The 13,536-nt window shown below is 40.5% G+C and overlaps 1 protein-coding gene across 3 annotated transcripts in view; it reads left to right on the forward strand.

The window, feature by feature from the left end:
* klhl2 (kelch-like family member 2) overlaps positions 1–13,536 on the forward strand; it is a 144,418-nt gene that overhangs the window by 54,921 nt on the left and 75,961 nt on the right. For all 3 annotated transcript variants that reach the window (XM_060832759.1, XM_060832769.1, XM_060832778.1), the window contains one exon: positions 6,066–6,228. In XM_060832759.1, coding sequence (XP_060688742.1) covers positions 6,066–6,228 — 163 coding nt within the window. The remainder of the gene's footprint in view (positions 1–6,065; positions 6,229–13,536) is intronic.

Here is a 13,536-nt window from a genome sequence, read left to right on the forward strand (position 1 = left end):
GAAGGTCTGTGGTCTGTTCTACATTGGCTCTCCCTGAAGTGTGAGGAGTGTTGTGTATCTCCTGGCAGCAGTCTGACGATTTCAGAGGTACCATCAGATAAGGATGAAGAGGATATCCCTTGTTGCCTAGCAACCATTCTTGTATGGGCTGAGGGTTTTTGAAGGAAGCTGTATCTGTGAGTAGTCCAGAATGTATAAGTCATGGCTATTCCCCGGATATTTAGCGCAGACCTGCTTTAGGTGGCTGTTGTGATCATCAACGATTTGAGCATTAACCTGTTAGAGAAATTGAGATTAAGCAATACGTTACAGTGTGTATATTGAAAGCACACAAACAGTGTGAATATGCTGATTGCCTTGACATGCAGTACAAAGCAGTTAGGCTCCTGGCAGCATGCTGTGTGCTGCAAGTCTATCCCCACTTCTGTTTTCTTAAGTTAACTGACTTGAACGTCGGACTCCGCAGTCCTGACTCCTGAGGTTTTCTGATGACTTGCAATCTCTGTGGTTGCACAACTCTTCACTGAAATGCTGAAGGCTTGGCTAATAAAGTACAGGTAGTTCTTTTGTAAAGCGAAAGTTGTTCACATGTTAATGAAAAATCGAGCTTTAGAAACAGCGCTTAATGTTGGTGATGTAATCACATTATAGCCAACACACATTTCAAAAGTTCACGCTTTGAAACAGTGTCCCCAATTGGTCAATCGTGTTATAGTGAATTTGGGTTAATGAAACACATGTTAGAGCAGAACGACCTGTACTTCTCTGTTTTTGTCTGAGAGGATAATTTTTTGGATAAGTAATATGGAAGTTTGAACCTATACTAGGTAGCTTGAATGTGAGGAGCTCTTCAGTGAACAGGACCATTTACCCATAAAGGAGGTCAATAACTCACTGCTATTAATCTCCTCACAACAGCAGGGTATATACCATACACCTTCCACACTTCAATTCTCTGCAATTCCACCATGCTAGATATCAAGGCCTTTGATGAGTGAATATTGTCACTAATGCTGTTTTTTAAACACCTTCCATTTAAACCATTAGGTTTGTCTCTTGAGCTCTCCCGCAGAACTTTCAAAGACTTTTGTAAATCATTCTGTAAGCCTTTTGATAACTCTTTATACTTCCAAATAACTCCGATCATTTAATCAGATATACCTGTATAAACATGTTGGAAATACTCCAGCCTGGCAGCATCAGTGCCAAGAGAAGCCATTAATATTGCAGCTCTGTGACCTTTTGTCAGAACTGGGAAATGTGCATTAGAGATCTGACCCGTGTAAGCAAGTATAGCTGCAGGAAAAGGCAAAAAGCAGGGAAAGTAAGATATATGTTAGGATGGAAGGTGGTGATGACTGAACTAACAGAACATTTGCTGACATAGTCAGAGGAAATATTTTTTAAAATGCTATTTTGATCTAAAGGCATTGAATCCTTATGTCCCAAAGATTGTACTTAAAAGGATGAAGTGCTGTTCTTTGAGATTTCGTTGAGTACCAACAGGAGGCCAAGGGCAAAGGAGGTCAGTGAAAGTGGGGAGTACAAGTAAAATTGTCTTGAACTTCAGGGACATGTTCATGGAGTGAATGGAGGCACTAAGCTAAATGATCACCTGAGATAAATTTGGTGTCCCTAATCTAGATTAGACAGTGTCATGGGCAGTGAATACGGTTCACTAAATTGAAAGAAGTGCATGTCTGTCACTGTTTTACTTAGAAGACATATTTGAGCCCTTGGAGGTCGGTGGAAAGGAGGAGATAAAAGGGCATACGTTGTATCTTCTCAGCTAAATATGCAGATGCTTTAGGGAAAGAGCAGTGCCTTGGGGTTCGTTGAGTGAACCAGGGTTTTGTGGAGGGGGCACACACCTTTGGAATATAGGGCAAATCCTTGGAAGAAGAAGGCTGAGAAAGTTATTTTGGAGAAAAGTCACATTGAAGTTGGATGGGGAACAGAATTGTGAAAAATGTACTGGATATTGTCATTGGTCCTGTCAACTACAGTGTACGGCACTGTTTGATTAATTTTCTGATACAATTATCAGCTTCAGAGAGGAACTGAGTAGGATTGAGTAAAACATATTCTACATATCCCAAGAAAAGACAGGATCAATACAGGTTGCAATGGCTCCACCTTATATGTGGAGGGAAATTGGAGACAAAAGAATTTTCTGTGTTCAGCTGAGGAGTGTCGTGCTGGATGCAACTAACTGGCCCTCCATTCAAATACATGAACAGCCTTTGGGCCATCTAGGGTGATCATTAAGGGCAGGAAACCAAAGGTGGTGCAAGTCATCAAAAAAGTTGGGAGTATAGATTGGAAGACCCTGAACAAAAGGAGAAGAAATGGAGTTGAGATTGGAGGAAATCAGTGTTGTAGGGTAAAAGTGAGTTATAACAATGGGTCTACCAGGTCAGTTTATAGATCTTGAGAATGAGGTAGAAGTGGGCAGTGCAAGCCTGTGGAACTGTGGTTGGGTGGTGATGTCGAGAGGTGATGTGATCAATGACTGCCTCGGCATTTGTATTCCATGGTGGAATTTTGGTCTGGAAAAGCGAGGATGAGATGATCCGAGTTGGTGTTCATCATTTGCTACGTGGAATATTTTATTTTCACTCGCAACAGCGTCATCTTTGTCAGTAGGTCTAATGACAAGGAAAATGTTGGATCTGAGAGAACGAGTGCTACATATTCAGAGGAAAATCGGTTTGACTGTGTGAGAGAAATTGAGTTGGCTCATGTCACCATGCCAGCTCCTGATGAAATGATGTCGAGGTGTGGACAGAGGGGAGAGGATCCAGACAGAATAAGAATTCTGAATGTGGGAGAAAAGGCTGAAGTTGGGGCTGAGGTAAGAGTCCTGGCCAATGAAGCAATCACTGAAGTGAAAGTGACAATAGAAGAGTTCAGCATTGTGCAAGAGTTTGAAATTCATTGTTATCGATGTTAAGGAAATAAAGCTGAGGCAACAACTGAACCATTAGAGTGAATAGTGAAAACACTGCGAGGGGGGTAAGGTTGAAAGAAACAGAGTAGTGATTCAGATGCTTCCATCATTTAACATAATCATGGCTGAACCTGTCTCTCAATTCTGACATTGGCTCTCTCCTCAAGTCTTTTGACAACGATAGCTTTTAGACATCCATCTATTTCTGTTGTGACCTCCACAGACTTTTCTGGTAGAAAATTCCACTGATACATCACCTTTTGGAGTAAAGGATTTCTCCTCGACTCACACAGAAATGCACGACCACACATCCTTAGTGCCCCCTCTGTTTTGGAGCCCCTTGTCAGAGGGAACATAATTCCTGCATCCAGTATGACCAGCACTGTCACATTCCAGTAAAATTCCCACTTCTTCTAAACAACTAATACAGGCCCATTTGACCCAATTTCCACCCCCCCCACCCCCCCCGTCATATGACAAACTGCTACCCCATGAAAAAATCTGGTGAACATTCTTCCTACTGTGGCAGGCGTATCTATTTCTGGTACCTCCTGTTTTTGTTTGACCAATTACATCTGCAGTGTTTTTTTTTAAATTTGGCGTGTTGAAAGGCTGCTGACTAATTGTTGGATCTGTAAGGAATTTGAGTCCTGGTTGAAAATCAAGATTGATTCTGTTCCTAGGCAACTTTGCCCACCTGTGTGTTCAGGAATAGGATGTCTGACTAAGTTTTGCACTGAAGTTGAAGTTAATTGTAGTCTCCCATTTGCTGTCCTAAATGCGAGCAGTCATATCACAGATGCAAATTGAGGTTGATGTTGTGATTGATGTATCTTACTGTTGCACATAGTGTCCTTAACTCATGAGCCAACTTACAGCTTGATTTAAGTATTCCAGAGAATATCCTGTGCTGCTTGGTAAACTCAAATTCTAAAGTTCCACTGACATAGGAAATGGAAAAATTAAAGATCCATTAATTCTGACGTCCGATAACTTTAAGCAGCATTTATTACATTAATAGAGACCACAATTTCCCGTCCCACATGGTTAAAGATGCCCTCCAACGCATCACGTCCACATCCCGCACCTCCGTCCTCAGACTCCACCCCTCCAACCGTAACAAGGACAGAACGCCCCTGGTGCTCACCTTCCACCCTACAAACCTTTGCATAAACCAAATCAGCCGCTGACATTTCTGCCACCTCCAAAAAGACCCCACCATCAGGGATATATTTCCCTCCCCACCCCTTTCCGCCTTCCGCAAAGACTGTTCCCTCCGTGACCACCTAGTCAGGTCCACGCCCCCCTACAACCCACCCTCCCATCCTGGCACTTTCCCCTGCCACAGCAGGAACTGTAAAACCTGCGTCCACACCGCCTCCCTCACCTCTATCCAAGGCCCTAAAGGAGCCTTCCACATCCAAGATTTTACCTGCACATCCACTAATATCATTTATTGTATCCGTTGTTTCCGATGCGGTCTCCTCTACATTGGGGAGACTGGGCGCCTCCTAGCAGAGCACTTTAGGGAACATCTCCAGGAGACCCGCACCAATCAGCCACACCGCCCCGTGGCCCAACATTCCAACTTCCCCTCCCACTCTGCCAAGGACATGGAGGTCCTGGGCCTCCTTCACCGCAGCTCCCTCACCACTAGATGCCTGGAGGAAGAACGCCTCATCTTCCGCCTCGGAACACTTCAACCCCAGGGCATCGATGTGGACTTCAACAGTTTCCTCATTTCCCCTTCCCCCACCTCAACCTAGTTCCAAACTTCCAGCTCAGCGCTGTCCCCATGACTTGTCCAATCTGCCTATCTCCTTTTCCACCTATCCACTCCACCCCACCTCCCTGACCTATCACCTTCATCCCCTCCCCCACTCACCCATTGTACTCTATGCTACTTTTTCCCCATTCCCACCCTCCTCTAGCTTATCTCTCCACGCTTCAGGCTCACTGCCTTTATTCCTGATGAAGGGCTTTTGCCCAAAACGTCGATTTTGCTGCTCCTTGGATGCTGCCTGAATTGCTGTGCTCTTCCAGCACCACTGATCAGGAAAGAAGGCGGTGATGAGAGAGAGAGAGAGAGAGTGTTTACAATAGACACTGATCGGCCCGGAGAATGGGCCAGAATCTGGCGGTTGGAGCTTAATGTTGATTAGTGAGAAGTTTTTTCTTTTGGCCGGAAACGTAAAAAGGCAAATTATTATTAAAATAGGAAGCAGCTTCAACCTGATTCAGGGCAGAGGGATCTGGGTGTCTTTGTATATGAATCGTAGAAAGTAGGTATGCAGGTGCAGCATATATTAAGAAAGGCAAATAAAATTTGTTGCAAAAGGACTGGATTGTAAAAGTAAAGAAGTGTTGTTATAATTACATAAAGCGTTGGTGATCTCACATCTGGAATATTATCCCTAATTTTGATCTCTTTACTTGAAGGATATGGTGTCACTGAGGCAGTTCAGAAGAGGTTCACCACATTGATTCCAGGGATGAAAAGGCATAAGAGGAGCAGTTGATTAGTTTGGGCTTGTAATCACTAGTGCTCAGAAGAATGAGGGGGATCCTGATTGAAGTGTATAAAATGTCATAGGGGAAGTTGGACTTTGAACAGATGTTTCCCCTGTGAAACAGTCTTGAACAAGAGGTCATGGATATAGAGTATGTTCAAAACTGAAACAAGCAGAAACTACTACTCTCTGCAGGCTGTGAATCTGCAAAATCACTGCCCCAGAGTGCAGTGGAAGCGGAATCAACCAATAGATTCAAGAAAGAAATACATATGTCTAAGATGAAATGCGAAATAGAGTTATGGCGAGCAGAAAGGAGAGTGGAGTTGAGACCAGAATAAGGTCAGTTATGATTATGTTAAATAGTAGAGCAGGTTTGAAGGGCTGAATTGCCTGCTCCCGCTAATAATTCCTACATTTCTATATTCCTATAACGTAAAACAAGCCAAAAAAATGTCTAGTTTACATCTTTTAACTTGTATTTGTGCCATCTAATTATGGGATTCTTAGCATGTTGACAGGAAGAAATCACATGTGCAGTAACTTTAATTGTTTGGATGTTGATGCCTTGTGACAGATTGAAATATGTTGCCATTCTTTAACAGGTATTACTTCCAGCAGCAGGATTACTGCAGTTACAGGATGTGCGAAAGACCTGTTGTGATTTCCTGGAGTCCCAGCTTCATCCTTCTAATTGTTTAGGGATTCGAGCTTTTGCTGATATGCATGCCTGCACTGAACTCTTGAACCAAGCCAACAAGTATGCAGGCAAGTACTGTTCAAAACAGCTCAATGTCTTTTAAACCAACTAAATAGTCAAGCATTAATGTAATATGCATTATTTAGGTAACTTGTTGAATTTATTTTATGTACATACTACATATTTGAGAATACCAGACAACATATTGATGCAAAAACCCAAAATTTATATTTGCCTGGTCAGCTTGATGAAATGACTGCAAGAACTTGAAAACTGCACACGCACAAATTTTCCTAGTTGTTAGGAATAGTTGCAGGAGTGATGGTTATCTTCTATTGCCAACTCCAGATGCACAAAATTGAACAGGTTGAGATATTTTGTTGTAGAATAGACAAGTCTTAGAGCTTACCCTGATGAGATACACACAGTTATGATTGACTTGGATAGTTTTGACTCGAGAGAGAGTTTTCACATGTTGACGACTTAAAGCAAGGGTCTCTAAAATGTAATAACAGAAAATACTGAGGATACTCTGCCTGTCTTGTGGCATCTTTGGAGAGAGAAACAGGGATGATTTTTTTAAAAAGTAGTACCAGTTTAAACTATTACAGTTATATTTATTATCCATTTAAACATTAACAGGTGTGGTTACTAGTCTATGGAGAGGAAAAGATGAACTTTTAAAGCTATTTCAGTTTTAATAATATCAATTTAATATTAATTTATACAGATTATTCAGTATTTTATTTTGTAATTCAAGATGGTGTCAGAATGTGGTGACAATATCCACTTTTCACTGTAGCTGGGTACAAATAACAATATGTCAAATAAATCTGAAATAAATCTACTTTTAAACAAAATGTCAATACTTTTTTCAGCTTTGTATTTTATGCTCAGTAATGACAAAAACTGATAAATCTACAGGATAACTGTCACAACAGTTTGCATAATATCCTCAAACATTACTCATGCTTTTCTCAAAAAACTCACTTGCCTACAACATTTTTAAAAATATTTTAAATGTTAGATACACTACATTACCAAAAAGGTCAACACCTACCGATTAGCCATTTACTATTTTACAACCCTAAGAAACAAGACTCAATGTTTTGAATCCAATGTGACTCTACTTCTGTAAACCAGCTTAGTTTCTGCAGTACATCGTGTTTTTACTTCAGGTCTCCCATATCCTTAGTACGTTGTTTCTATGCTGCAACATAGAAGTTGGTAACGAATACATCCAGTAGGGAAATGAGGAGAAATGTTTTTTTTTCAGAAAGTAGTTACAATGTGAAAAATGCTACTGCGTAGTGATTGAGGCAATTTGCTTGGGTGCTTTAGAAGGAAACTGGATAAGTTCATGAGAGAAAAAGGAGTTGAAAAAATGTGCTGAAGAATAAATGAGGTAATTGGAGTGATAAGAGATTAATTTGGATTATTTAAAAAAAAACCCCACAGAATATTGGTGCTGAATGGCCTCGCGTGCTGTATCTCCCTTGGTTTGGAGATGCTGGTATTGGACTGGGGCATACAAAGTTGAAAATCTCACAACCCCAGGTTATAGTCCAACAGGTAAACCTATTAGACTATAACCTGGTATTGTATGATTTTAACTTTGTACCTCCCTTGTGATTCTGGGCTGTTGGAACAGATTTACTTGATCATAATCAGGGCCCAGCCTTTTCTCATCTGGCTTATGTTTAGAGTCCAGTGATCCTCCTTCATAAATTGTGAAGAAGAGACCCTGGACATGAACCATTAACTCTGTTTCCTCTTGTTAGATGCTACCAGACCTGCTGAGCCTCGCCAGCAATTACTTCCATTTTTGTTTCTTTCTGATCTTTAGCATTGGCGTTCTTAGTGTGAACACCAGATGAGAAAATAAAACAAAGACATTTTGTAGTTTGGGCCCCTGATTCCGAGCAGGGGATGTGCACAGTCAGTTGTACCAATCCAGCTTTTGTCCTAGCTGAAATAAAGTAACATTAAAGATATTACTTACAATTTACTGTCATGCCAGATTCGTTAAAGGTGTCTAAATATTATGTTAATTAATAGTCCATTTCTAAATCATCCCCCCCCCCCAAAAAAAGTGTTTTTGTCATCAAAAGCTCAGGAGTTTGTATTTTTTACAATTCTGTAACTGTCTGAATAAAATTTGCAAGATTTTACAAATAAAAATTAATCTAGTTGCTGCCTTCCAAGTTATTTAGCAATATTTGGCAATCCATGTAAGGTTCTGTAAATCTATTTTTTTTAGATTAGAATCCGTCTGACCATTGTGGCACAGACGGTCTCACATAGGGAAGCTCACACCTTCAGTATGTTATCTGGGCCAGCATGACACCAATTGTTAAAGTTCACTTGAGAATGGAACTTTTTAAAAAATATTTTGTGATTTTCATATGAAAGAACTGAAACTAACGTGGTCATTCTAACAGATGAGAGACTTAACAACCATTCCAGGTCTCTTTCAATATATTTCAGTTACATCACACTGTAAACTTTTTGTATGTTGCAATCTTATACTCCACAAACACCTGATGAAGGAGCAGCGCTCCGAATGCTAGTGCTTCCAACTAAACCTGTTGGACTATAACCTGGTGATTTTTAACTTTGTACACTCCAGTCCAACACTGGCATCTCCAAATCATGTCTTAGACTTGGCATCTTTTAGCATGGTTGGAGACTGTGATTAATAATGTGTATATTTGTTGCCATGTAGGCTTACTGGGTTACAGCTTGAAAGCTGCGGTGTACCACAGTATGCTTCAACTTATTTAGTTCAAAGTTAATTATTCAAATTTATATAATTCCCCATAAGTAAAATTACTTTAGAGTGTAAAGCACTCAAGTGTTCTTGTGATTTATTTGCTGAATTGATAAATTGATTGCAATTCTTCCTTTGGCATCTGCAATGAGATTTATGTCAATCTAATCAGTTATGCTAACTTAGAGACCATTTATTGTTGACTTGTTTTTCTCATGCCTGTATAAGTGCTAACTTACCTGAAATCATGGGCTTCAGTGAGCATTCAGAAATTTTGACATTTGGCTGAAGTTTGATTTTGAATTCTATTGTTTGTAAATTCTGACATGCCTCCTCGTTATTTAAAACAAACTCTGCTGATATCTGATGCCCTCACAGATTTTCTACCTGGGGTGGGGGGGTGGGGGGGATGCTTTTGATAGTATTCAGGAACAGCAGAGACACTGTCTGAATATCCTGACCTTCTTACGGATGCCAAGTTTGTTTGTAGGTTCTTATTGCCCTTTGACTGAGATCAGTTATGTCTGTTCAAACAAGGAGCTGGGACTTCTATTACAATTCAACACTCCCTGGTAGAAAAGCTGTGGAACCCTGTTATTTTACCAATTTCTTGATTTGAAAGAGTTCAACATGATTTTTGTTTGTTCCCAGAACTTGGCTTAAAATCCAGCCAGGCCAGTATTCTGTTTATCAAGGCCAACTTCTAGATTACAAGAATCTATGAAGTAGCATGGTGCTTAGCTTAACATTAGTCATGGTTTTAACTGAATAGCTTCCCATTTTGTTTGGTTGAGGGAATAGCAAGAAGTTAAGAGGATGGTGTCCATGGTGATATCTTGCAGCGAGGATATCCAGTCTTTTTGACCGAGATTAAAACACAATTTTCTGTGTAGGAACTGTAAAGGATAAAGAAATGTTGGAGGGGGATGTACTGCTGTGATGTGCTGTGAATATTTTCATCTTTTAAAAATACATTTATGTCGACATTTTTTATGTAACATGAAAATACATCATCTCTTAATTACTTATGTTACACTTTTGAACAAACAAACTAAATGATTTTTGTAAACTTTTTGGAATGAGTGGAGGATACAGAAAATGTTTAGTATTCTGGGTGCAAAGTGAGAATTGAAATAAAAACATAGGTTTAAAAGTTTTCTTTAAAAAATCTACTCTATTTGATGTTGCAATAAACAGGTAAAATGTAATTTTATTTCCTTTTTGTGATGCAATGTTTGATTCTGAAAACCGTTGTAAATCCGGACAGATATCTTGGAATTGATGAAAAATATTTGAAGGTACTGATTGTTCTGGAGCAGCCATGAAACAGAGTTCTGTATTGATGTTGATTTTCTCCTCTCTGTCCCCTTAGCAACCAGTAAATATTGCAGAAAGAGCTTACGTAATGCCTATTTTAGTTGCATTCTCCATTTTTCAGCTGCTTGCAAATTACATTCTAACAAATTAATAGTCCTCTGCTGATTTTGAGTGGGTTGGTTTATTTACTATGCAACCAGCTAACAATTATAATTTTTACATTTCTCTTCACACATTTTGGTGCCTGCTGATTGTTGTCTTTACAAATGGTGTTTTCAGAGCCACACTATTGTCTGCCTAATATTACCACTGCACATGATTTGTTTTTTAAAAATAGTGAGCTATCTAACCTGTTCTATTTAATCATGTTAAAGTTTTATTGGGAAGAGCCAAATGTTTGTAATGCATGAATCTGTTTCCTTCAATATATGTTTTTATGAGGCAGGCATATCTCCAGTCAATGCATATTACAATTACCCATCTGACCCCTTTTGTGTAAGAGTAAATACTTGAATAAAATTCATTCTGACTGAAGACACATTCAATATTCAGCCACTGTATTGCATACAGATCAACATTTTGGTGTTTTGTGAATGTTTACATTCAGGCAACCAACTTTGCCATTATATTTATGACAAACTGTTATTTACACAGTTTCTATTTTACAGCTTTAAAATAAAGCTACAAATTCAAAAAAATGTTTTAATGCCAACATTTTTTTGTGAAATGAGATTAAGTCATCTCTTAAATACTTGTGCCACACTTTAGCAAAGAATTTTTTAGTTGGGGGAGACAGGAAATGTTCAGGGTCCTGGATGGACTACAGGAACAGGCAAATTACTAAGGTATTAAAGGAACAATATTCAAAATTAATCTGCAGCAGACTAACTTAATATTTTAAACATGGAGATGTTCATGAATACATTATCCTTTATTGTGGTTCTGTTCGCCGAGGTGGGAGTTTTTGTTGCAAATGTTTCGTCCCCTTTCTAGGTGACATCTTCAGTGCTTGGGAGCCTCCCGTGAAGCACTTCTGTGCTGATTCCTCCGGCATTTATACTGGTTTGAATCTGCCGCTTCCGGTTGTCAGTTGCTGTCAGCTGCAGTGGCCGGTATATAGGGTCTAGTTCGATGTGTCTGTTGATAGAATTTGTGGATGAGTGCCATGCCTCTAGGAATTCCCTGGCTGTTCTCTGTTTGGCTTGCCCTATTATAGTGGTGTTGTCCCAATCGAATTCGTGTTGTTTGTCATCGGAGTGTATGGCTACTAGGGATAGCTGGTCGTGTTGTTTCGTGGCTAGTTGGTGTTCATGGATGCAGGTTGTTAGCTGTCTTCCTGTTTACAACACGACCAGCTATCCCTAGTAGCCATACACTCAGATGACAAACAACACGAATTCGATTGGGACAACCCCACTATAATAAGGCAAGCCAAACAGAGAACAGCCAGGGAATTCCTAGAGGCATGGCACTCATCCACAAATTCTATCAACAGACACATCGAACTAGACCCTATATACCGGCCACTGCAGCGGACGGCAACTGACAACTGGAAGCGGCAGATTCAAACCAGTATAAATGCCGGAGGAATCAGCACAGAAGTGCTTCACAGGAGGCTCCCAAGCACTGAAGATGTCACCTAGAAAGCGGACGAAACGTTTGCAACAAAAACTCCCAGCTCGGCGAACAGAACCACAACAACGAGCACCCGAACTACAAATCTTCTCACAAACTTTGAACATTATCCTTTAATTGACGACTGCCTCCTGGTATTGATGACACAATGACCCATACACTAAACTGGCTCTATGGGAATGAAAATTGACTGTGCTTTCCTTTATTGGTCAGAGCATTTGAGTATAGGAGTTGGGAGGTTATGTTGTGGCTGTACAAGATATTGGTTAGACCACTTTTGGGATATTGTGTGCAATTCTGATCTCTCCCTCCTGTAGGAAGGATGTTGTGAAACTTGAAAGGGTTCAGAAAAGTACAGCATGGTACAGGTCCTTCAGCCCACGATGTTGTGTCTAGCATTTATCTTAATCTAAGGTCAACCTAACCTACACACTCCTCAATTTACTGCTGTCCACGTGCTTATCCAGCAGTGGCTTAAATGTCCGTAATGTCTCTGACTCTACTACCAACGCTGACTGTGCATTCCATGCACCCACCACTCTCTGCGTAAAGAACTAACCTCTGACATCTCCCCTATACCTTCCTTCAGTCACCTTTAAAATCATGACCCTCACATGACAGCCATTTCTGTCCCAGGGAAATGTCTCTGGCTATCCACTCTATCATTACCTTGTACGCCTCTATCAAGTAATCTTTCTTCTCTTCAGTGTGAAAAGCCCTACCTCACTTAATCCAGGCAGCATCCTGGTAAATCTCCTCTGCACCCTCTCGAAAGCATCTACATCCTTTCTATAATGAGACGACCAAACTGGACACAATATTCCAAGTGTGGTCTAACCCGGGTTTTATAGAGCTGCAGCAAAACGTTGCAGCTCTTCAAGTCAATCCCTTGTTAATGAAAGCCAAAACACCACATGCCGCCTTAACAACTCCATCAACTTGGATGGCAACTTTTGAGGGATCTATACACGTGGACCCCATGATCCTGCTGTTCCTTCACACTGCCGAGATTCCTATCTGTAACCCTGTATTCAGTATTCAAATTTGACCTTCGAAAATGAATCACTTTGCATTTAGCCAGGTTGAATTCCACGTGCCACTTCTCAGCCCAGGTCTGTATCCTGTCAATGTCTAGTTGTAGTCTGGAACACCCCTCGACACTATCTACATCATCGTTGGCAAACTTACTAACCCACCGTTACACTTCTTCATCCAAGTCATTTATGCAAACTGCAAAGAGTAGAGGCCCAAGAACAGATCCCTGCGGGACACCACTGGTCTCTGACCTCCAGGCAGAATACTTTCCATCTGCTACTACTTGCTGTCTTCTTTCGGCTAGCCAATTCTGTATCCAGACAGCCAAATTTCCCTGCATTCCATACCTCCTAACTTTCTGACTAAGCCTACTGTGGAGAACCTTTATAAAGTGCCTTACTGAAGCCTATATCCACCACATCCACTGCTCGACCTTCATCAACTTGTCTCGTCACATCCTCAACGAAATCAAGGATTGTGAGGCATGACCTGCCCCTCAAAAAGCCATGCTATTATCTTTTTAATCAAACTGTTTTTCCAAATAGTCATAAATCCTATCTGTCAGAATCCTTTCCGGTACCTTGCTTACTACAAGTCTGTAATTCCCAGGGATTTCTCT

Source organism: Hemiscyllium ocellatum, chromosome 1 (genome assembly GCF_020745735.1).
Source record: "Hemiscyllium ocellatum isolate sHemOce1 chromosome 1, sHemOce1.pat.X.cur, whole genome shotgun sequence".
NCBI classification, from domain to species: Eukaryota; Metazoa; Chordata; class Chondrichthyes; order Orectolobiformes; family Hemiscylliidae; genus Hemiscyllium; species Hemiscyllium ocellatum.